Genomic DNA, 22083 nt, shown 5'->3' with positions numbered 1-22083 from the left:
TATCCACATCCTCCTGCACCGAGATGATAACCTCTAAAATAGAGCGATTTATACTTATATAAGGAAATTATTTATGAGAAAAAATGAACAATTTACTCCTATTATACTATCTAACCATTGTTTTACTCTGCAAGAAGACTCTTAAGGTGGTCTGGATCAGTAAAAAGATATTTTTTTCCTTTATAATCAATGGCACACCTACAGGGGTATTTAAGTAAGAAGGAACCTCCTTGATCTATTACTTCTTTCCTCAGGGCTGGAAATGTTTTTCTCAGGAGTTGAGTACTCCATATCACACCCGGAAATATCCAGATTCTCTGCCCATAGAATTCTTTTAATCTATTTCGAAAGAAGAATTTCATTACATTATCTTTGTCTGAAATAAAAGCAAATTGAATCAATAGAGTCCCTCTATCTGTAGCTTGAAGTTCTTCTTGTGATTTCTATAAAATATCTGAGATATTAATCGAAGATTCTAATATCTTGTTTTCTGACTTTTCCTGTTCTTTTTTCTTTTTCCTCTTGTGGTATTACCATCTGCTCTAAAACATTTTTTCCTTGGGCCAACATAAAAGGCTCTAACAATTATTTATTTATTTATTTATTTATTTAAAGCTTTTATATACCGGCATTAGTATGCAAACATCATACTGGTTTACATTGTAACTAATAGACTGAAAATACAATCAACAGGGAGGGGAAGCGAGAGAGAGTAAATACAGAGGGGTAGATTTTTTAAAAATGCGCATTCGCGTACTTTTGTTGGCGCACCAGTCGCAAACAAAAGTACGCTGGAGTTTAGTAGATACGCGCGTAGCCGCGCGTATCTTCTAAAATCCAGGATCGGCGCGCGCAAGGCTGCCGATTTTGGGCAGCCGGCGCGCGCAGAGCCGCGCAGCCTGCCTCCGTTCCCTCCGAGGCCGCTCCGAAATCGGAGCGGCCTCGGAGGGAACTCTCTTTCGCCCTCCCCTCACCTTCCCCTCCCTTCCTCTACCTAACCCACCCTCCCGGAGGGAGAAGTAAATCCACGCGCACCAGCGGGCCGCTGGCGCGCCGAGACGCAACCCGGGGGCGGTTCCGGAGGGCGTGACCACGCCCCCGGACCGCCCCGGGCCGAAACCACGCCCCCGAAATGCCACGTCCCGCCCCCAAAATGCCGCGTCAATCGGCCCCACCTCGACACGCCCCCGACACGCCCCCGACAAAAAACCCCGGGACTTACGCGAGTCCCGGGGCTCTGCGCGCGCCGGCAGGCCTATGGAAAATAGGCGCGCAAGGCCCTGCTCACGTAAATCTGGGCGGATTTATGCGAGCAGGGCTTTTAAAATCCGCCCCATAGTGCAGAAAGCATTGAAAATTACAAGCATTAAATTTAAACGGTAACAGGCTATTTACAAAAGTCTATATATAAAGTCTTAAATGGTAACAGGCTAATTACAAAAGTCTATATACAATTTAGGTACCATTTATATGGGGGCTGTTCGTGGAGTTGGAAGGAGGGGAGGTAGATGGAGATAATTAATCTGGGTAGGCTTGTCGGAAGAGCCAAGTCTTTAGTTTCTTTCTGAACTTAGAGTAGCATGGCTCTCTGGAAGACACTGTTCTGGAATTTTTAAAACTTGAGTGATATAGATTTTTTTTTTTATAATTTAGAACTTTTTATTGAGTATATCAACACATACAGTAATGTGTGGTCATGTAAACATGTGAACAGTAAAGTGAACATGTACCAAAAGCAATTATTACAGTAAAGTAACCATTATAACTGATACCTGATAAGCGGTATAGGATCTCACTGTATAAGTTCCCACCTAACTCCAGGGGACTTAGCTGTCTTATTATAGGAATATTAGTAACTCTTAGGTTCAGAGCTCTTATTGAGTTTTCTAGATTTTCAAATCTTTTCTGATACCTTATTTCTGTTTTTAACGATGGGTGAGGTGGAACAACAGTGGGCCAAACTGAAAGGAGCTATTACAAAGGCAACAAATCTATATGTTAGAAAAGTAAACAAAGTTAAGAGGAAAAAGAAACTGATCTGGTTCTCAAAGGAAGTGGCTGAAAAAAATAAAGGCAAAAAGAACAGCATTCAAGAAGTGTAAAGAATCCCAAAAAGAGGAACATAAGGAAACATAGAAACATAGAAATGACGGCAGAAGACCAAACGGCCCATCCAGTCTGCCCAGCAAGCTTTCACACTTTTTTTTTTCTCATACTTATCTGTTACTCTTGGCCCCCATCAGCAACCCCATGGTTCCAGTTTCCCTACACCTCCTCCATCGATGTAGAGAGCAGCGCTGGAGCTGCATCCAAGTGAAGCATCCAGCTCAATTGGTCAGGGGTAGCAACTGCTGTAATAAGCAAGTTACTCCCACGCTTATTTGTTTACCCAGCCTGTGCCATTCAGTCCTTGTTGTTGTCTGAATATAATTCCTCTTTTCCTTATTTCCCCTGCCGTTGAAGCAGTGCATTGCGCTGGATATGTATTCCCAGTGAAGTATCAGGCTTAATTGATTCAGGGTAGTAACCACTGTAACAAGCAAGCTACTCCCATAATTATTTGTTTGCCCAGACTGTGTAATTCATTCCTTGTTGGTTGTTGCCTGAATATAAATCCTCTTTTCCTCTTTACCCCCCTGCCATTGAAGCAGAGAGCTATGCTGGATATGCATTGAAGTATGAGACTTATTTGGTTTGGGGTAGTAACCGCCGCAACAAGCAAGCTACTCCCTGTTTTTTTTGTGAATGCAAATCCTTTTTTTCCACATTTCCTCTTGCCGTTGAAGCATAGAGCAATGCTGGAGTTGCATTAACAGTGAGTATGTTTATTGAATAAGAATATTAATCTCCAGGTATTAGCCATAATTCCCTCAAACTACCCCCATGCCTCTTCTCTTCATTCACATCCTTTAGACTTTATGGATCCACAGTATTTATCCCACGCCCCTTTGAAGTCCTTCACAGTTTTGATCTTCACCACTTCCTCCAGAAGGGCGTTCCAGGCATCCACCACCCTCTCCGTGAAGAAATACTTCCTGACATTGGTTCTGAGTCTTCCTCCCTGGAGTTTCAAATTGTGACCCATGGTTCTGCTGATTTTTTTCCAATGGAAGAGGTTTGTCATTGTCTTTAGATCATTAAAACCTTTCAAGTATCTGAAAGTCTATATCATATCACCTCTGCTCCTCCTTTCCTCCAGGGTGTACATATTTAGATTCTTCAATCTCTCCTCGTAAGTCATTCGATGAAGACCCTCCACCTTTTTGGTTGTCCTTCTGTGGACCGCTTCCATCCTGTCTCTGTCCCTTCAGAGATATGGTCTCCAGAACTGAGCATAGTACTCTAGGTGAGGCCTCACCAAGCACCTGTACAAAGGGATAATCACTTCCCTTTTCTTGCTCGATATTCCTCTCTCTATGCAGCCCAGCATCCTTCTGGCTTTAGTTATTGCCTTGTCACATTGTTTCGCTGACCTTAGATCATTAGACACTATCACCCCAAGGTCCCTCTCCTGATCCGTGCACACCAGCCCTCCCCCCCCCCCCCCCCCATCGAATACCTAGTGAAATTGAGGGAGACAAAGAAAGAAATCAGAAAAGCAAAAGGGTCAAGTGGAAGAAAGGATTGCCAAAGAGTTAAAGCAAGGTGTCAACATTTTTTTAAGATGTATTAGAGAAAGAAAAAAGGTCCATAGTGGTATAGTGAAATTGAAAGGTTATGAGTAACAATGTGTGGAGAGAGATGAAGAAATGGCAAAAATATTAAACAAATACATCAGTTCAGTATTCACTAAAGAAGACCCTGGAGAAGAACCATTGCTTATAGACAAGATCGTAGATGGGGATGGGGTAGACAAAACTCCGTTTATGGAACAGAATGTATGGGAAGAGCTAGGCAAACTGAAGGTGGACAATGCCATGGGGCCAGATGAGGTGCATCCCAGGATACTGAGGGAGCTCAGAGATGTATACCTATAGTACCTGAATGTAATCTACTTTGAAGCACTGCAAAAAGTGTGAAAAGTGGAATATAAATCTAAAATAAATAAATAAAATAAAATAAATAAAATGTGCTGGTGGATCCACTGAAGGACCTTTTCAATAGATTCCTGGAAATGGAAATGGTGCTGTGGGATTGAGAGAAGAGCGGTGGAGGTCCCATTTCACAAGAGTGGTAGCAGATGGAGGCTGGAAGCTACAGGCTGGTCAGCCTCACATCGGTGGTGGGAAAATTAATGAAGAGTGAAGACACTGCTGAAGGAAAGGATATTGAACTATCTACAATCTTGTGGGTTGCTGGACCTGAGGCAGCATGGATTCACCAGAAGCAGGTCTTGTCAGTCAAATCTGATTAATGTTTTTGATTGGGTGACTAGAAAACTGGATTGAGGAATAGTGCATGATGAGATCTACTTGGATTTCAGCAAATTCTTTGATGTGATTCCGCATAGGAGGCTTGTGATTAAAATGAGAAGCTTGGGAGTGAGCACCAAGGTGGTGGCATAGATTACAAACTGGTTGACCCATATGAGAAAGCATGTAATGGTAAATGGAACCTACTCTGAAGAGAAAGCCGTATTATGAAGAGTGCCACAGGGATCGATGTTGGGACTGGTTCTGTATATCTTTGTGAGCGACATTGCGGAAGGGATAGAACGTAAAGTATGTCAATTTGCGGATGATACTAAGATCTGCCACAGAGTGGACACACCTGAAGGAGTAGAGGGAATGAAATGTGATTTAAGAAAGCTGGAAGAGTGGTCAAAGATTTGACAGCTGGGATTCAATGTCAAGAAGTGCAGAGTCATGCATTTGGGATGCGGTAATCCAAAAGAGCTGTATGTAATGGGAGTGAAAAACTGATGTGCACAGACCAAGAGAGAGATCATGGGGTGATAGTGTCTGGAGATCTGAAGATGGCAAAGCAATGTGAGAAGGCAATAGCTAAAGCCAGAAGAATGCTGGACTGAATAGAGAGAGGAATAACCAGTAAGAAATAGGAGATGATGATGCCCTTGTACAGGTCCTTGGTGAAGCCTCACCTGGAATATTGTGTCAGTTCTGGAGTCCATATCTCAAAAAGGATAGAGACAGGATGGAGGTGGTCCAGAGAAGGGTGATGAAAATGGTGGTGGTGGTGGGGGGGGGGGGGGTTCTGTATTGGAAGACCTATGAGGATCTGAATACGTATACCCTGGAAGAGAGGAGGTGTAGGCAGAGGTGTACCTAAAGATTTGGCACCTGGGGCAGATACTTCCTTTAGCACCCCCTCCCTCCATATATAATTTTTAAATTTCCTAAACATCGATAAAATATTTAAAAAAAAAAGGATTTTAAAAATCTCCCACTCACCATAGCTGTCATCCTAAGATTGTCGTAGACTGGGGGCACACATGTACACACACAATATGCGCCCTCTCTCACACACATACACACACACACACATACATGCTTGGTGAGAGATGGAGGGAGCATGTGTGTGTGTGAGAAAGAGAGATAGAGGAAGTGTGTGTGTGTGTGTGTGTGTGTGGCCTTGGGCCATATTTTCATTTTCCTACACCCAGAAACCCACTGTTACTTTCAACCATCAAAAAAAGTGTGAGGGATAAGAATGGACTGGGGAGTTTGTAAGGATATCAGCTGGGAGTAGATGGAGTGAAAAAGAATTGGTGCTCTGGAAGGGAGACAGGCAGGTATATGTGGTATGTGTGTGTGTGTGTGTGTGTGCACGCGCGCGCAAGGAGGGGAGTTGTGTGGATCGGAGAAGGAATCAATGTAGAGTGTGTATATGCCTGAGAGAAAGAGGGGATAATCACTGGGTATGTGGGAGAGAGAGAGTATCTGCACTATGTGGGGAGGAGAAGTGAGATGAGTCCTTGTTCTCTCTTGCTCTCTCCCTCCCCCAATCTCAGATGCCCCTCCCCTCATCCTACCTCCCTCTCCCTCTCCCTTGCCTGGTCCCTGATCCCATCTCTCCCATCCTTCTTTCATACCTTATCCTACTAATATTCACCTCCTTTTCCTCATCTCCCAGCATTTTTCCATTCTCTTCCCCTGTCCCCAAGATCCTATCCCCATGCTGATCCCCCTTCCTTCCCTGATCTCTAAAGCAAAACTGAAAAAAATCAACATAAAATTAGTCAGACACATAAGAAAGGTTAGAAAACAAATTTATTTTTATAAAGTGAAACAAAATTATTATTTAACATGCAAATATATGCAAATGTGCCTCAGAATTGTTAAGATTTTTAACAATGTTTCCGCAGAATTTTCTACCTCTTGTCTCAGAATCTACCCCTGAGCTGCCACAGGAAGCTGGAGGCATCGCTTGTAGTATAAAGTTACTATTTTTAAAATTTTATTTAACATTAATACAGTGCTTTAGAAAAAGAAACAAAATACAGATGTTTGAACATTATAAAGATTAACAATTGAGGAATCTTTCTGTCTTACAATATCACATTTCATTTTTCTATTAAGGTCAAAGGTTACCAAAATAACCACATCAAAGAAATTTCACTTCAGGGGGCAAAAACAGTAGGATTACTAGTTTTCATTTTAGGTTTTGGGAACCCTTAGGGAAGAACCTAACTAAATCAAAGATAGCATTTAGGAGTTAGAATTTGCTTACAGTAGCCATACAGTAATGTGAATCTCCCGAGCAGGTAATTTACTGACACCTTTTTAATTGGTTCATACCTATGTGCAGTAGAATGCCTGTTAAATATTCAACAGTTATTTATTTATTTATTTATTTATTATTTTTATTATACCGAGTTTCATGATGGAATCACATCAACCCGGTTTACAATTAACAATGTGAGTAAAGGCAGAGAGTAACATAGTAAAACATTTCCCAATTCAACGTCACATATAGAATGAAACTTAACAGGTATAATAACAATATTTAGGATGTGAGAAAGTTACAAAAAACAGGGAAAAATAACTAGGATCTGAAAGGGGAGGAAATTGAAGGAAGAATATTAACATTTTATCCAACTGTTACTAGAGATAGACACCCATATTACTTTAAATAGTGATTAATGAATGTAATTTTTACCATGTTAGCTGGTTAGCTTCAAATGAAATAAATTGACATAGAGTTTAACATACTCCATGGGGCGGATTTTAAGAGCCCTGCTCGCCTAAATCCGCCCAAATCCGGGCGGATTTAGGCGAGCAGGGCCCTGCGCACCGGTAAGCCTATTTTACATAGGCCTACCGGCGTGCGCAGAGCCCCGGGACTCGTGTAAGTCCCGGGGTTTTCGGAGGGGGTGTGTCGGGGGGGGCGTGTCGGGGGCGGGCCCGAACCGCGCTGCGTTTTCGGGGCGTGTCGGGAGCGTTTTGGGGGCGGGTCCGGGGGCGTGGCTACGGCCTGGGGCGGTCCGGGGGCGTGGCCGTGCCCTCCGTACCCGCCCCCAGGTCGCGTCCCGGCGCGCAAGAGGCCCGCTGGCGCGCGGGGATTTACGCCTCCCAGAGGGAGGCGTAAATCCCCCGACAAAGGTAAGGGGGGGGGCTTAGACAGGGCCGGGTGGGTGGGTTAGGTAGGGGAAGGGAGGGGAAGGTGAGGGGAGGGCAAAAGGAAGTTCCCTCCGAGGCCGCTCCGATTTCGGAGCGGCCTCGGAGGGAACGGGGGTAGGCTGCGCGGCTCGGCGTGCACCGGCTATACAAAATCAATAGCCTTGCGCGCGCCGATCCAGGTTTTTAGCAGATACGTGCGGCTCCGCGCGTATCTACTAAAATCCAGCTTACTTTTGCTTGCGCCTGATGCGCCAGCAAAAGTAGGCCAATTCGCGCTATTTGAAAATCTACCCCATTGTGTGTCATAAAAATAAAAACCGAATAAACAAATAAAAAAAAAAAAAGAAAAAACCAGTGCAAATTATCTCCTCTCTCAATTCAGGGGCTGATGCAATATCGTGCACTCAGGATAATGCACAGCTTATCCAGCAACTGGACACATGTAACATCCTTTGCAATAAGGGGAATAGCAAGTCCAAAATGTGCATCCAAACTCATGCATAGCTAATAGTGCTTATCACATATAAATGCCATGTAGATGAAGCTATTAGCTAGCTATTACCCCGATGCATAAAATTGCCATGCACCTGACACACACTTTTTAACATGGCAAATTTAACGCCAGCCCCAGAGCTGGCATTGTCTGGGTTCATTAAAAACAAAAAAATCCTGCTTTCTTGGTTACTCCTATATTTAGTATTGTTGCAATACTAAGTAGGAGGAGACATAGAAAGCAGCAACCTGAAAAAAAAAAGTCGTGATGGCGGCCAGCTTAGGGAAAGGACACTCAATTTATCAGCATCCATTTTCCTAACCCGTGGCTGTGCGCACAGCCTCATCTCCTGGGCACCCGATGCCAAAGATGTGCTAGGGACGCACAATTGATCCCTAGCGCATCCTTTTTAGCGCAGTATCTCATTACCATACTGCATCTGGCGCCTAGGAGATGTGGCTGTGCGTGCATTAAAAAAACAGGCACCCAGTTTGGACGTGCGTTTTTATGCATAGCTTATTGCATCAGCCCCTCAGTGTATTTAGGACAAGATTGATAAAGGGTTGATATAGCATGAAAATATAATCTCTCCATTTATGTCTTCTTTGATTTCAACTTCTTTTCTAGGTACACTTTCAAAATGTGCTGATGCCTATCCTCTCCCTTGGTTTCCCAGTTGGATGTGTTTAACAAGTTATCTTGTTTTGTTATTTTATTTTATTTTGCATTTAGTTGTTTTCCTTTGTTATTTTTCCCTGTTACATGATATGTCACGCTAAGCATCTGCTGTAAAGCTCTTTTATTTATATGGAGTTGCAGGCTGGGGCAGCTGCTTTCCTTAGCAATAGGAATGCACTAGAAAATGCACCTCTGGCTCTTCTGATGCCAATTAATACTGAATAAGAAAATAGTTTCAATGACTTTTAGTTGGCTAATGTTCAGGATATAGTTTGAGCATGCATATTTATTATTCTGACTTTTTCTTTTCCGATGGAGTTATCAGCACAAATCCTTCAGGAACTAATAATCTAGGACGTGTTTTTTAATTGTTGCTATCAAGTTTCAAGGATATAAACAGGTTGTTTTAAACCTCAATCAATGTGATGCAGGAAATCACATTTATGCTGGTCTGTAAAGTACAATTAGCATGTAAACCACAAAACCTATTTATAACCAAATTCTATTTTAATATTTCCTGCAGGCAATAACAATTTGCTTTAATAATTTCAAGTAAAATCTTTAGGGGAAGATTTTCAAAGGCTATGCACCTAACATATGAGTGTAACCCGAGAAAATCTGTCCCTGCGCGTGCCGAGCCTATTTTGCATAGGCTCGGCGGCGCGCGCAAGCGCCGAGACACAAATATGTCCCGAGGTTTGTAAAAAAGGGGTGGCCTGGGGGCGTGGCTGGGGGCGTGGCGTCGGTCCGGGAGCGGGGTCGAGTGTTCCCTTGCAAGGAACGGGGAAAGCCATCGGGGCTCCCCTTGCGCATGCCGACCCTGGATTTTATAACATGCACGCGCAGCGCGCGCATGTTATAAAATCGGGCGTAGATTTGTACGCGCCGGGTTGCGCGAACAAATCTAAGCCCGCACATAAGTTTTAAAATCTGTCCCGCTGGGGTAGATTTTATAATTCTATGTGCACGTGTACTTTTGTTCGGGCACCAGGCGCGAACAAAATTACGCCCGATTTTATAAGATATGCGCGTATCTTATAAAATCCGGGGTCAGCGCACGCAAAGGGGTGCACATTTGTGCAACTTGCACACGCTGAGCCCTGCGCGCTGCCCATTCCCTCCACCTCCCCCCACCTTCCCCTCCCTTCCCCTACCTAACCCACCCCCCTGGCCCTATCTAAACCCCCCCCCTACCTCTGTCGCAGGAGTTACACCTGCTCGAAGCAGGCGTAACTTTGCGCGTGCCGGGCCGGCTGCCACACGCCGTGTTCCGTTCCTGGGGCTGGTCCGGAGGCTGCGGCCACGCCCCCGGAATGCCCTGGGCTGAAACCACGCCCGTGGCACCGCCCCCGGATGACGCGCCGACCGCGTCATGCCCCCGACACGCCCCCGATGATGCGCCGTCCACGTCACGCCTCCCGACACGCCCACCCCAAGAAAGCCCCGGGACTTACACACATCCCGGGGCTTTGCGCGTGCCGGAAGCCTATGCAATATAGGCTCGGCGCACACAGGGGGGGGTTTAAAAGGGTTACGCGCGTACCTTATGTGCGTAACCCTTTTAAAATCCGGCCCTTAGGGGCGGATTTTAAGAGCCCTGCTCGCCTAAATCCGCCCAAATCCGGGCGGATTTAGGCGAGCAGGGCCCTGCGCGCCAGTGAGCCTATTTTACATAGGCTCACCGGCGCGCGCAGACCCCGGGACTCGCGTAAGTCCCGGGGTTCTCCGAGGGGGGCGTGTCGGGGGCGGGCCCGAACCGCGCGGCGTTTAGGGGGCGTGCCGGGAGCGTTTCGGGGGTGGACCCGGAGGCGTGGTTACGGCCCGGGGTGGCCCGGGGGCGTGGCCGCGCCCTCCGGACCCGCCCCCAGGTCGCGTCCCGGCGCGCAGGAGGCCCGCTGATGCGCGGGGATTTACGCCTCCCTCTGGGAGGCGTAAATCCCCCGACAAAGGTAAGGGGGGGGCTTAGACAGGGCCGGGTGGGTGGGTTAGGTAGGGGAAGGGAGGGGAAGGTGAGGGGAGGGCAAAAGGAAGTTCCCTCCGAGGCCGCTCCGATTTCGGAGCGGCCTTGGAGGGAATGGGGGTAGGCTGCGCGGCTCGGCACGCGCCGGCTATACAGAATTGATAGCCTTGCGCGCGCCGATCCAGGATTTTAGTGGATACGCGCGGCTCCACGCGTATCTACTAAAATCCAGCGTACTTTTGCTTGCGCCTGATGCGCCAGCAAAAGTAGGCCTATTCGCATAGTTTGAAAATCTACCCCTAAGTGTTTAATACCAGTACCAAAAATAAATGATAATGACTATTACACATATTGAGGTAGATTTTAAAAGGAGCGCACGCGGCATACATGTGTGCGTGCTACCCGGTGCACACACATACATGCCCAATTTTATAACTTGCGCATGCAGGCGCACGCAAGCTATAAAATTGGGGGTCGGCGCGTGCAAGGGGCTGCACAATTGTGCACCTTGCACGTGCCAAACCGCTCTGCCTTCCCCCGTTCCCTAACCCCCCCCCCCCCACCCCACCTTCCATTCCCTTCCACTACCTCCACCACCCTTTCCCCCCTAACATTTTTTTGGGGGGTCTTGTTGCCGCTGTGCCGGGAGCCTGACCCCGCCCCCTCCCTGTCCCTTTTTTCAAGCCCTGGGACTTACACATGTCCTGGGGCTTTATGCATGTCGCCGGGCCTTTTTAAAATAGGCCCGGCGCACGTAACCCTTTTAAAATCCGGCCCATTCTGTTTTCATATTGTTTTCCTATTTATTGATTGATACACAGTGGGTATTATTAGTTATGTGCACATCTGAAATACTGAGAGGCACAGAGGGGGCAAGTTTTCTTTTTAACGTACTTTCCAAATTAGTCTTTAAACAATGTCTGCAGCAGGTAACACAAAGGCAAGCTTAATTAAAACACACATAACATGTTTTCAGTACAAAACATTACTGTTCAATTAATTTTCCTCCGTTTCTTTTTTTTCCCTTTAGAAGTATACCTTGTATTACAAAAACAATATTTCACACAACTAATTAAAATGCTATCATGAGGAATAAATTCTAAAAAAAAAAATTATATGCTGAGATGTTGATCACTATTTAAGTGATAGTATCTGGAACAGTGGGCAGTGTGTATTGAAAACCTCGAGATCTATATTAAAAGCATTTAGCCTGCTAACACAGAAGATAGCTGGCTAAATTAATATTTGGGTACATATCCAGCTAAATTCTAGCCAGCTTATAAATGTATCCGGATAAGCTTGAGGCATTTTGAGACATTAACTGGGAGGAGTTGAGCTAGCCGCTAAGATTTAGCCAACTAACCCCTAGATTCATCAAAATGTGATAATAACACATATATAATGTCCACACTAAGAAAAAGGGACGTGTTTATAGAAATTGTAGAATTACCGCACTATGCAATAACATACCGCTTCGCAGCGGTAGTATCGCTTGGTGCCTCGCGATAATTCCTATTTTGCATCTGGCGCTGAGTGAGAGAGAGAGAAAGACTCTATAACAGGGTCAAGCTAGGCCGAAATTACATAGTACAAAATTTCATCTTTGTGAGACTTCCCTCATTCCAAATGATGTGAAATCTTCACCAAGTTGTACTGTGCTGTCATACATCTCACTCTACATGAAAAACTGGCCCCTAAACCCTAAACCACCACCACCACTTCACCTCAAGCTAGTAGAAGTCCCTCCAATAGGCATATAAATAGTTGCACACTGTGCGGGCCTCCCTAGAGGTATTCTCTCTCTCTCTCTCTCTCTCCCTCCCTCCCTCGCACTGAAATGCAACTTTAAAAATGAATTGCATTACGGCAATTTTACACAGATTAACGATTGTACACAGATTAACCGGCCGTCTGCCAGGAATGAAAATAGACGCCGAGTTTATCAGCATCCATTTTCATTACTGGCAGACGGCCGGTTATGAAAACTGATGCCGAGTTTACCGGCGTCGGTTTTCATAAGCGGCAGCCGCCGTGGGGTCGCGTTAGCAAGGAGGCACTAAAGTTGCGCAAGTGACCCTAGCGCCTCCTTCCTAGCGCAACCCCCTAATTTGGATATTGCTTGGTGCCCCCCTTGCGGGCACCATGCGTGCATTAAGAAAGCGGGCGCTGAAAAGTCAGTGCCCGCTTTCTGCGAAAATTATTGCATCGGCCCCCCAGAGTCTCTCTCTCTCTCTCTCTGTAATAAAAGTCTGTCTGGGTACTTCTCAGGTGATGTGGTATCAGGAAAATTACCCTAACAATATCACAGGCAGAATTATTTTGCAATTTTATAGCAAAATGATAAATCTAGGTTTATGTCTGGTCAGGCCTAAAATTAGAGGGCTAAGTTTAAGATAGATGGCTATATTGAATAGTACGGCTGCACTATTGCATATATCTCCAATGTTAGCCAGATATGTTTAGTCGGCTAATTTTGTTATCTGAACTGTGTCTGAATATGGACCTCCACATATCCAGAGTCAAAAGGTAACAGTAGCAAATATAGAGGCAAGATCATATATCTGACTACAACGGCCAATGCCAAAAGCATGATCACTATTAGAATACAGAAATATTATTATTTTTTTTTTTTTTAAATTACTTTTAATATATTTTTTGAATGGTCACACAGGTAACAAGATTTAACAGCCATCTACATCAGTTAGTGCCCACTGAATCTGGCCACTGCTTGCCTTGCTTAGCTAGTGAAAATATTTCAATTTCTAATGTTTACTGTCTAATTATTGACTATGAGAATGTGGCCTTAGTTTAGAGAACCAAAATCTTTGTGTCTCTTGATTTACTGAGTGAAAGACAAAATCATTCTACCTGCAAACATTTGCTAAATCAATTTAATCAGATTTCAAAGCATCAGAAATGAGTCTATTCATTTTGGCATTGTTCTAACACCATTGCTTTTTTACACAAAAACAGAGACTGTTCTTTGGAAGTATACATTTCATGTAAGCAGCAGGATTAATTTTATTCTTCGTGTGTTCTATGCACCCTTAGATGTACACTTAGAAAAATTTCAGGCACCAAGATGGTTATCGACTTGAACAAACAAATAATTACATCCCAGGTTATATGCAAAATGGCCCAGAGGACCTGGGTATTTTAAGAAAACAGAATAAACCCCCTTTATCTGGTTTTATTTAACCCAAGCCTTACTCCAAATCAAATAATACATTATCATCTTAATTACCATAGGATTGACGCTCATTATCATTTTCCCAATTCACAACAGTCCCTTTCCTGAAGTCATCAACATCTGGAATGGGGTGGAAGAAGCAGGTGTAAAATTGCACAAATAAGTTGCCAAATTTACTCACATAAGTCTGTAATAAACTAGCAATGTAGAGGTGTTTCTCTTGGCCCCACCTTGGAACATCCTTTGACTGCCCCATTTTTGTGTAGGTGAATGTGTGTGAAACCGAAAATAAGCGCATACTTTTCATGTTTGTAAAATAGCACGGAAAAAAGAAAGCGCTAAATGTTTTTCCATCCAAACAATCCTGCATCCAAAAAGGAAAAACTCAAAAGACACCTCTCTGTCTCTTGTCAACACTCACAATATAGGCTATAGCAGATATTATCAGTTTATGTATATATATACCGCATAAGCAAGCCTGACGACGTGCCAACCCACAGTTTTTTCAAGGGGAGGCCGTCCGGTCTTTTAATTATCTGCAGTTAGAGTAAACTTACATTAAGCCCATCACGGTGCAATTAATATATTCAATCGTGGTGCAGTTGAAAATTGTCAATTTTTAAAACATTTTTCAATTGTTAATTTTTTATCCTCTCTGCAATCCCACTGGCATCAGCTCGACACCCAGCCAATGTTTCGCTAGACAGCTTCATCAGGAGCTGCTGATATAATCCTTTGCCGCCATTTTTAAAGGGATCACCGCTTCATACTTTGTTCACATAAATATTCAAATTCCTTTTGTCTGTTCAGCATCCTTCTAACAGGATGTCCATCATCTCAACAGATTAGAATCCACTGAGACAAGTTACTTACGGGCATATATGCTAATTTTACACATGTAATTCCTTTGAAAATTAGCTCAAATGTGTGCAGATATATGTCATACATAGTCATTATGGATATCCTGAAAACCAAAACTGTGTGTGGCACTCCTGAAATGGAATTACCTACCCCTGATCCAAAGGATGGCAAAACCCCACTATAGTCACCAGCAAACCTTATGTTCAGGTAAAAATAAGAAGGTCCTGGCTCTCAAAGGCAGAAGGTTTGGCTGAGCTCTCAGAAATAGTATTTTCAGATCACAACAATTAGGGCTGTTTTTACTCTCCAGTTGTACTGAGGCCAAAACTGGAAAATTGGTTTGCATCTTATTTTAGTGGAGGGAAGAGGGACAGGGCTGAAGATTAACTTCATATGAAAGTGTTGACCTCTAACTTCAAGTAATGTAAAATGTTTAGGATGCAGTAATTTGGAGCACAAAGGAAATGAGAACAAAGAAAGAGACTATAAATAGGGATGGTACTTTAAAATGAGGGCATGTGTGCCTACATATGCACACATAAGTGCACAAGCACAGTTACACTGGGATTTTAAATCGTCCATAGAACTGCGGGCATATGATTTAAAATATATCTAACATGCATATGTGTGCCCCTAATTTTAAGCAGTTACATGAGCAAACATTAGTTGTGTACCTTCCTTAGGCGTTTGTCGGCTTTCACATGTACAACACAGCAGATTTTAAAAGAAGTGAATGTGAAAGAAATGACCAGTTTGATCTATTACTCCACCAGTTTGCCCAGTCTATCTCTAGGTCATCCAGACTCCACTGGTTCTTCAGCCTGCACTCCCCCCAGTTTACCAAGACTACTCACCCAGTCTCTTTAGACCTAAAATGAGTTTTCTTCAGACTTACACCTCATCAAGAGCCAAAGTAAATAAGCGCGGGCATGGGAATTAAAATCTGGATTCATAGTCATAAATGTTGTCCTCACCCTGGAACACCCCTAACACACCCTAACTCCACCCCTTTTTTCTGCACTTTGGATTGCTCATGCACATGCAGAAGTAGTTATAGGGTCCAGCAATTATCAAAATTATGTTTTGATAGGTGGCCATGCCCACTTCCTGGGTTAAGCCTGCCCATTTTTGCACCCCTTTTTGATGACATCACTTCTGTTAATGCCCCCCTGTTGAGCACAGACCGGAATCGGAAATATGTTTTTCAAGATGGCGACAGGTGCCTGAAGACAGGAAATGATGCACATCCAAGATGGCAGCTGTTGTGGAAGAGCCAGAAATGATGTCACAGCCATGCATGCACAGTAAAACCAATACAAAGCATGTTTTAATTGTCACATTGTGAACCATGCTGCAGGTAGCCATCTTGGAATGACATCACTGACCATGACATCATTCCTCCGCATGCTCTGGCATTTTGCTTACAAGGAGAGAGCATGGAGAGCAGCCATGTTGGAAGGAATGAGCATGCTCAATAAGCAGCTGTAGGGTTTGAAAGGGTAGTCGACAGCGGTCATTAAAATCCTTCTGTTTTCTGTCATTAAAATAAAAAATACATCCTTTTGTTTTTTTCTGCCACAAAGCATATTTTTTTTATGCCAGTTTTTTCTTTTTGGTTTTATCAAAGACTGTGTGGTTTTCAGAAAAAAGAGAGAAAAGACTAGTTTTATATAAAAAGCTCCTGCCTCAGTAGAGATGTTACAACCTCTCACTGCTTATCCCACCCAGCCACCCACCCTGTACTTGCTGTAGTTAGCACAGAAAGCAGTGAGCAAGGGGGAAATGCATTTTTATCACTCAAAGGTAGACCCTATCATCTTTTTAAAAAATGTTTTAAATGTTTGAAACTAAAAAAGACAGATCCTAGAATATAGTTTTGAGTAGTTGTATAATTCTAAAAATGAGTAGAAGCCAGGATTTTATTTTTGTGTTGTAAAAGTAAAGAGGCCGTTTTATCAGCAAGTCATAAATTAGCTTCTGTTTTCTTTAGGAATTCCATAGCCCCTCTCCTTACATCCCCCTCTCCTCCTTCTTCCACTAGAGCTCCATTGCCTTTTTTTTTATTACAACTGAAGCCATTACACAATGCACAAGCATATAGAAAAAAATATTGTTTTTTAAAAGCAGTGCTGCCTTCCAAAGTAAGTGAAATGTTTTATTAGCTATGAAAAAAAGAAAAGACAAAAAGAGATCATGAACTCAGATCTATATTGGCAGTCATCATGGAATATGCAAGGAATCTTGGGAAAAAGAAATGCATCCTGCATTCTTACTGTATGAAACAGCACTGCACCCTCCTCAAGGGCCAGAAAGGGAGGTGGGGGTTTACCAGAATTGACATCATCAAATGGGACAAAAAAAGGGTGGAGTATGGGTGGAAGTATGACAGATGTTAACAAAGGAGCAGGGCTAAGGTGGGAAAAGTGGCAGGATTTAACCTGGATGTAAACGTTGATTGGCTGAGAGGGGGGTCAGTGGGTGGCGCTTGACCCACAAGTGGGCATGGCCACCTGTCAAAACAAAGTTTTGACAAGTGCTGTACATATACCTACTTGCATATATGTGCATAATTGGGCCATTTTAAAATAAGAGTTGCTCATGCTCGGCCTAGATACTTGCATATATATGGGCCTTATAATGTGAGTAACTCTTTTTAAAATTCACCCTAAAGTATCTAAATCAAAAAACTAGAAAGGGAAATATTTAGTACTGCTGCAGTGAACTGTTACATTCATTGACTTTGTGTTAAAAGCAAATAAAAAACAAAACAGCAAGAAATGCTAAAAGCATTCACTAGAATCTGTTCATAGAAAGTTTCAAAGAGAATATGAGAAATGTCTTTATGATCGTATTTTCACAAATTACTTTTTATATTCACTCCTTTATTGCTTATATTCCTTTATGTCTCATAGTTAACCATATTAAAAGTGGAATGGATTGGATAACGTATCTGCCAATGCAACATCAAGATAGTGTTTATCTTGTATAATAAAGACATGTGAGCCAGAGATTGAGCAGAATAGGAACGCTTTATCAGTCAGCATTTCTCTGAAGGATCTGGTCAAGTAGTTTCTGAAAAAACAAACAAACACATTGCAAGTTACAGCTTAACTGCATAAACTCCTCCCTGTTTACCACATAAATATTTTTCTTGCTCTTGCTAAATCTCTTACCTTCTTGAAAAGTTCAACTCTCTGTCTGTTGCTCTGGAAAAGTACTCTCTTCTTTTCTTCTTCTTTCTTCCTCTTGACTTCAGGCAAGTTGTTGTAAATCCTGAAACATGTTTGTGAAACCTTGTTTTAAAATGCGGAAATTGTTGAAGATAAACTCTCCTAACGGCCAAGATTCATGATCTGGAATTTGCAATGCAGGAGACCCAGAGTTCAATATATTCAGAAAAGCAGTGTGTGGACAAGAATATTAGTCCTACAGCGTTGCTGTCAAGGCAACACAAAATGGCACCAGGAGCAGAATGCTTCAACTGCAGCCCTGGCAGCCAGGGCCATTTAGGAGGTGGCAGCAGAATTAGGAGGGTTAGGGATGGCTTGGACAGGTGGTAGGGAGGTGGAGGGAGAGGAGGAGGGTACTCATATTGCTGAAAGTTTGAAGCACTGAGGGAAGGGACTGCTTGCCTCCTTGGGTCTTTCAGTCTATTTTGAATATATTTGGAGGGGTTAAGTGGGGATAGCATGGGTCCGCTGGCCCCAACCACAATACCACTTGTGGGCCTTAGCAATTGGACCAGACTTTTTACTTTTTAAAATTCATTAGCGTTTATCCAGCTATATTCTTTGAAATTGGTTGCATAAACATAAATATATAAGGGAACATTTTCTCAGATAACTTCAGCCCTGCTCCTTGGGACATCTAGAGTTAAGTGTAAAACATATTCAGCTAACTCCAAATACTGGAGTTAGCCAAATAAGTTAACCGTCTAAAAGATCCCTGCTCCAGAATGCTCCCAATACTCCCCTGAGTCATATTGCCAAATTTTACCCAGATAATGACTTCTCAAAATCATTATTATACAGTATATATCCATTAGCATCTTTTAAACATTTTTATTTATAAAGATTCCATCAGAGTTAAATATTTCAGCATCTTAATGTTTCCATACTTTTTACAAGAAGCATTCTATACTTTTCTATTCTAACTGCAGTTTTACTCATTCTCAGATATATATACTGTATATATAATGTAGAACTTGCAGTGTTGTTCTCATGCAGTTTAAGAAACTCTTTTATACTCTTTTAACTTTTCTTATTAAAAATAAAAACATATTGGGCCTCATACTGAGCCGTTATCCAGAGATATTCAGTGGTGGGGCCATGCCACTGAATATACTCAGCTATTTTAAAGTTAGCAGGATAAATTTATCTAGCTAACTTTAGAATAACCTAATAGCAGTTCTACATTTATCTGGCTAAGGCCTAGATTCATCAGAATTCTATAAATATAGCAGGAACAGTGCCCATGATAAAAAAAAAAAAAAAAAAAAAGGCATGGTTAGGCTAATTTCCTGTGTACTGCATTGCATAGGCAATTTTCGTGAAGCGTGTTACGTTATCGCATCATGCGTAGTGTTAGAACATTGTATGGCATTTTATGCGGCGTGTGTTGATTTATGCATGGCACATTATTTTTCTGGTTTATATATACTGGTTTCCTGAAGCTGCCTCTTTGAGGGTGAATCAGGCATTTGGATAGAAGAGAGGAAAGTATGTGAATTGGTAGTTGGAGATATTTAGTGAGTTCTGAGTGAGGTCTCCTGTGGCATGTTTCTCATCTGTTTTCCTTTCCCTTTGTCTATGCTTTTGATCTCTGTGTGTGAAAGTTTTTGTTAGTTTGTCCTGTTTGTCTGTCTTTGTGTTTGTGTGAGTCATGGTGGTGAGACGGAGGAGGAGTGGTGAGGTGTGGTGGTGAGGCATAGTGGTGAGGCAGAGGAGGAGTGGTGAGGCATAGTGGTGTTGAGGACTGGAGAGAATGGAGCGTGAGAGGCATGGGGAGAGAGGAGAGGACAGGTATCAGGAGAGAAGGGGAGGAGGGGAGGAGGGAGGAAGGGGGAGGAAGGATGAGGGAAGGAGTGCTAGGTGGAGGAATAGGTGTAGGGACAGGGACAGGAGTAGAGTTAGGCAGGAGGGTAGGGATAGGAGGAGGTGAAAGGGGGAAGAGTACAAGTGTGGAGGGAGGAGGATAGCATGCTAGGGATAGACAGAGAGAGCTGGGGGGAAGGCAGTTTGTAGGCCGGGGCAGGAGGGGGGGGGAGAAAGGGAGGGGAGAAGGGAGTGGGAACAAAACTGAGGAAAGGGAGGACACCTCTCAGGAAGCAGAAGTGACACCCCATTTTGACAGCCAGGCAGCAGGGTGCGCTCATCTCAGGGCTTTGAAGATCAGCGTGGAGGACAATGAAATGATTATCACTGGGGTCCTTGAACATTATTCTATTTTCTTAAGTAACCATGCCACCAGGACATCAAGGGCATCCAAGGGCCAGATCTGGCTTACCATTGCCCAGGTGATATCTAGGCATAGCAGCGTGAAGCACAATGGGGAGCAAGTGGCTCACAGACAGGGACGGCGGAACCACTAGGCGAACTAGGCCTGAGCTTAAGGCGGCAAACATTAGGGGGCTTGAGCCATGTGGGGCTGCGAGCGGTGGCGCCGCAGCAGCAAAGAGGAATGGAGATTGCCAAAGTTGTATAGTGGACAAGTGATGCAGCAAACGTTTGCAGCTAAACCTGTCCCCTAAAATCAACAGCAGAAATGTGCCACCACTTCTATGTACATAAATCATATCGAGCTACATATGACAGAATCTTTGGAAGCCTAACCTGGCAGCTTAGTCATATGGCAGAGTAAGTCTCAAATTATATGACCTGGTGTGGCAGCCTCTATGCTGAGTGTGCAAAATATGTTCTACAGAGAGGAGGGTAAGTAGGCCACTGTCTCAAAAAAGGGAAGCTCTAAGAGGAGTGCTGGCAGGCCTTAGGCCCCCACCCACCCCAAAACAGCTAATCCTCCCTGGCAGATGCAGCTCTTGGAACCATGCACACCCCCAAATAACAGGACAATTAGGCCCACTCCAGATACTAGATGGAAGAGCCTCAGGGTCTGGGGGAGGTGGGAGGTGGGAGGTGTACACTACAGGCAGATATCTACTCATCCAGAAATATGACAAACCATATCTGAGGTCTGACGCTGGCAAGTTGCACAACACTCCTCTTGACGCAAGTAATAAACTGTGTGAGCCCCAGGTAGAAGGTAATTTGACTTTGCATTAGGCCATGTTCTCCCCATCCAATACATTCATATCTCTGAGGTGCCCCTTGTAAAGAGTAGAAGCATAGGATCACTGATATCCAAAGGTAGTGTGTGGAAAATGGATACACACACACTGTGTGCTGTGGAGTATGCATAGGTGTGGTAATGAAGGGAGCAATGAGGCCAGACACAGATCTAGACAGAGGCTAACAGAGCATGTCCCTCACCCAGATGCACACACTGACACTTCTGTTGGCCCATAGTATGGGCCAACTCTCAATCATCAGCTCTGTGTATAGCATAAAGGCTATAGTATGGGCCAACTCTCAATCATCAGCTCTGTGTATAGCATAAAGGCTATAGTATGGGCCAACTCTCAAGCATCAGCTCTGTGTATAGCATAAAGGCTGCAGAAGGTGTTGTAAGCTGATGACCTCAGGAGCCTACATCCTGCTTCATTCTGAAACCTGCCACTGTGCTGATTGAATAGGCCTACTGCTCTCAGAGGTCTCATGTGTATAGCATGATGGCTTAGGCACTTTCTGTGTTGGTCTCTTACAAGACAAGCATTTAGTAGCACCTGAGGGCTTGAGGAGCCCGTGTCAGTAACTCTGACTAAGTGCTTATCATATATGCTTCTCATAGATGTGTGTCATGCTGGCAGGTGTAGATAATATTCTGTGTGAAGTTAAGACTCTGACTCCCTCTTAAGGCACTTATGGACCAGGCTGCCACAGACATCATTGATGGCCGATTAGAAACAGGGCAAGAACCTACACATTGGCCATGTGTAGGTGAACAAAGTGCAGGAGGTAGTCTGTACCCAACTATCATGTCATGTCAGCGATGCTATTACATCCCCCACAGTCTGCCCATGTCTGTGCCATTTGTTACAAACACATAGCCAGAGAGGGAATAGAGAAAGAAGCATCTCTCTTACCTATGAGCCAACTGTAATCGTAAAGGCGGTCCTCAAAATATTCAAAGAGGCCCAATTGCCTAAGTATAAAGGAATCATGCGCAGCTCCCCGTTTCCTGGCCACCATGTTGAGGATGCGTAGTCGAGCATCACAGACCACATGCACGTTGATGAAGTGGAAGAGCTTTTGATTGAGGAAGA

At 43.8% G+C, this 22083-nt stretch overlaps 1 protein-coding gene across 1 annotated transcript in view; it reads right to left on the bottom strand.

Annotated features, from left to right (window-relative positions):
• Positions 1–17647: 17647 nt before the first annotated feature.
• C7H10orf90 (chromosome 7 C10orf90 homolog) overlaps positions 17648–22083 on the bottom strand; it is a 289452-nt gene continuing 285016 nt past the window's right edge. Inside the window, exons 8-9 of the mRNA XM_029610728.1 lie at positions 17876–17975; positions 17648–17774 (exon numbers count right to left, since the gene is read on the bottom strand). Coding sequence (XP_029466588.1) covers positions 17736–17774; positions 17876–17975 — 139 coding nt within the window. The 3' untranslated portion in view covers positions 17648–17735. The remainder of the gene's footprint in view (positions 17775–17875; positions 17976–22083) is intronic.

This window comes from Rhinatrema bivittatum, chromosome 7 (genome assembly GCF_901001135.1).
Source record: "Rhinatrema bivittatum chromosome 7, aRhiBiv1.1, whole genome shotgun sequence".
NCBI lineage: Eukaryota > Metazoa > Chordata > Amphibia > Gymnophiona > Rhinatrematidae > Rhinatrema > Rhinatrema bivittatum.
This window is presented reverse-complemented; position numbering and strand designations above follow the sequence as displayed.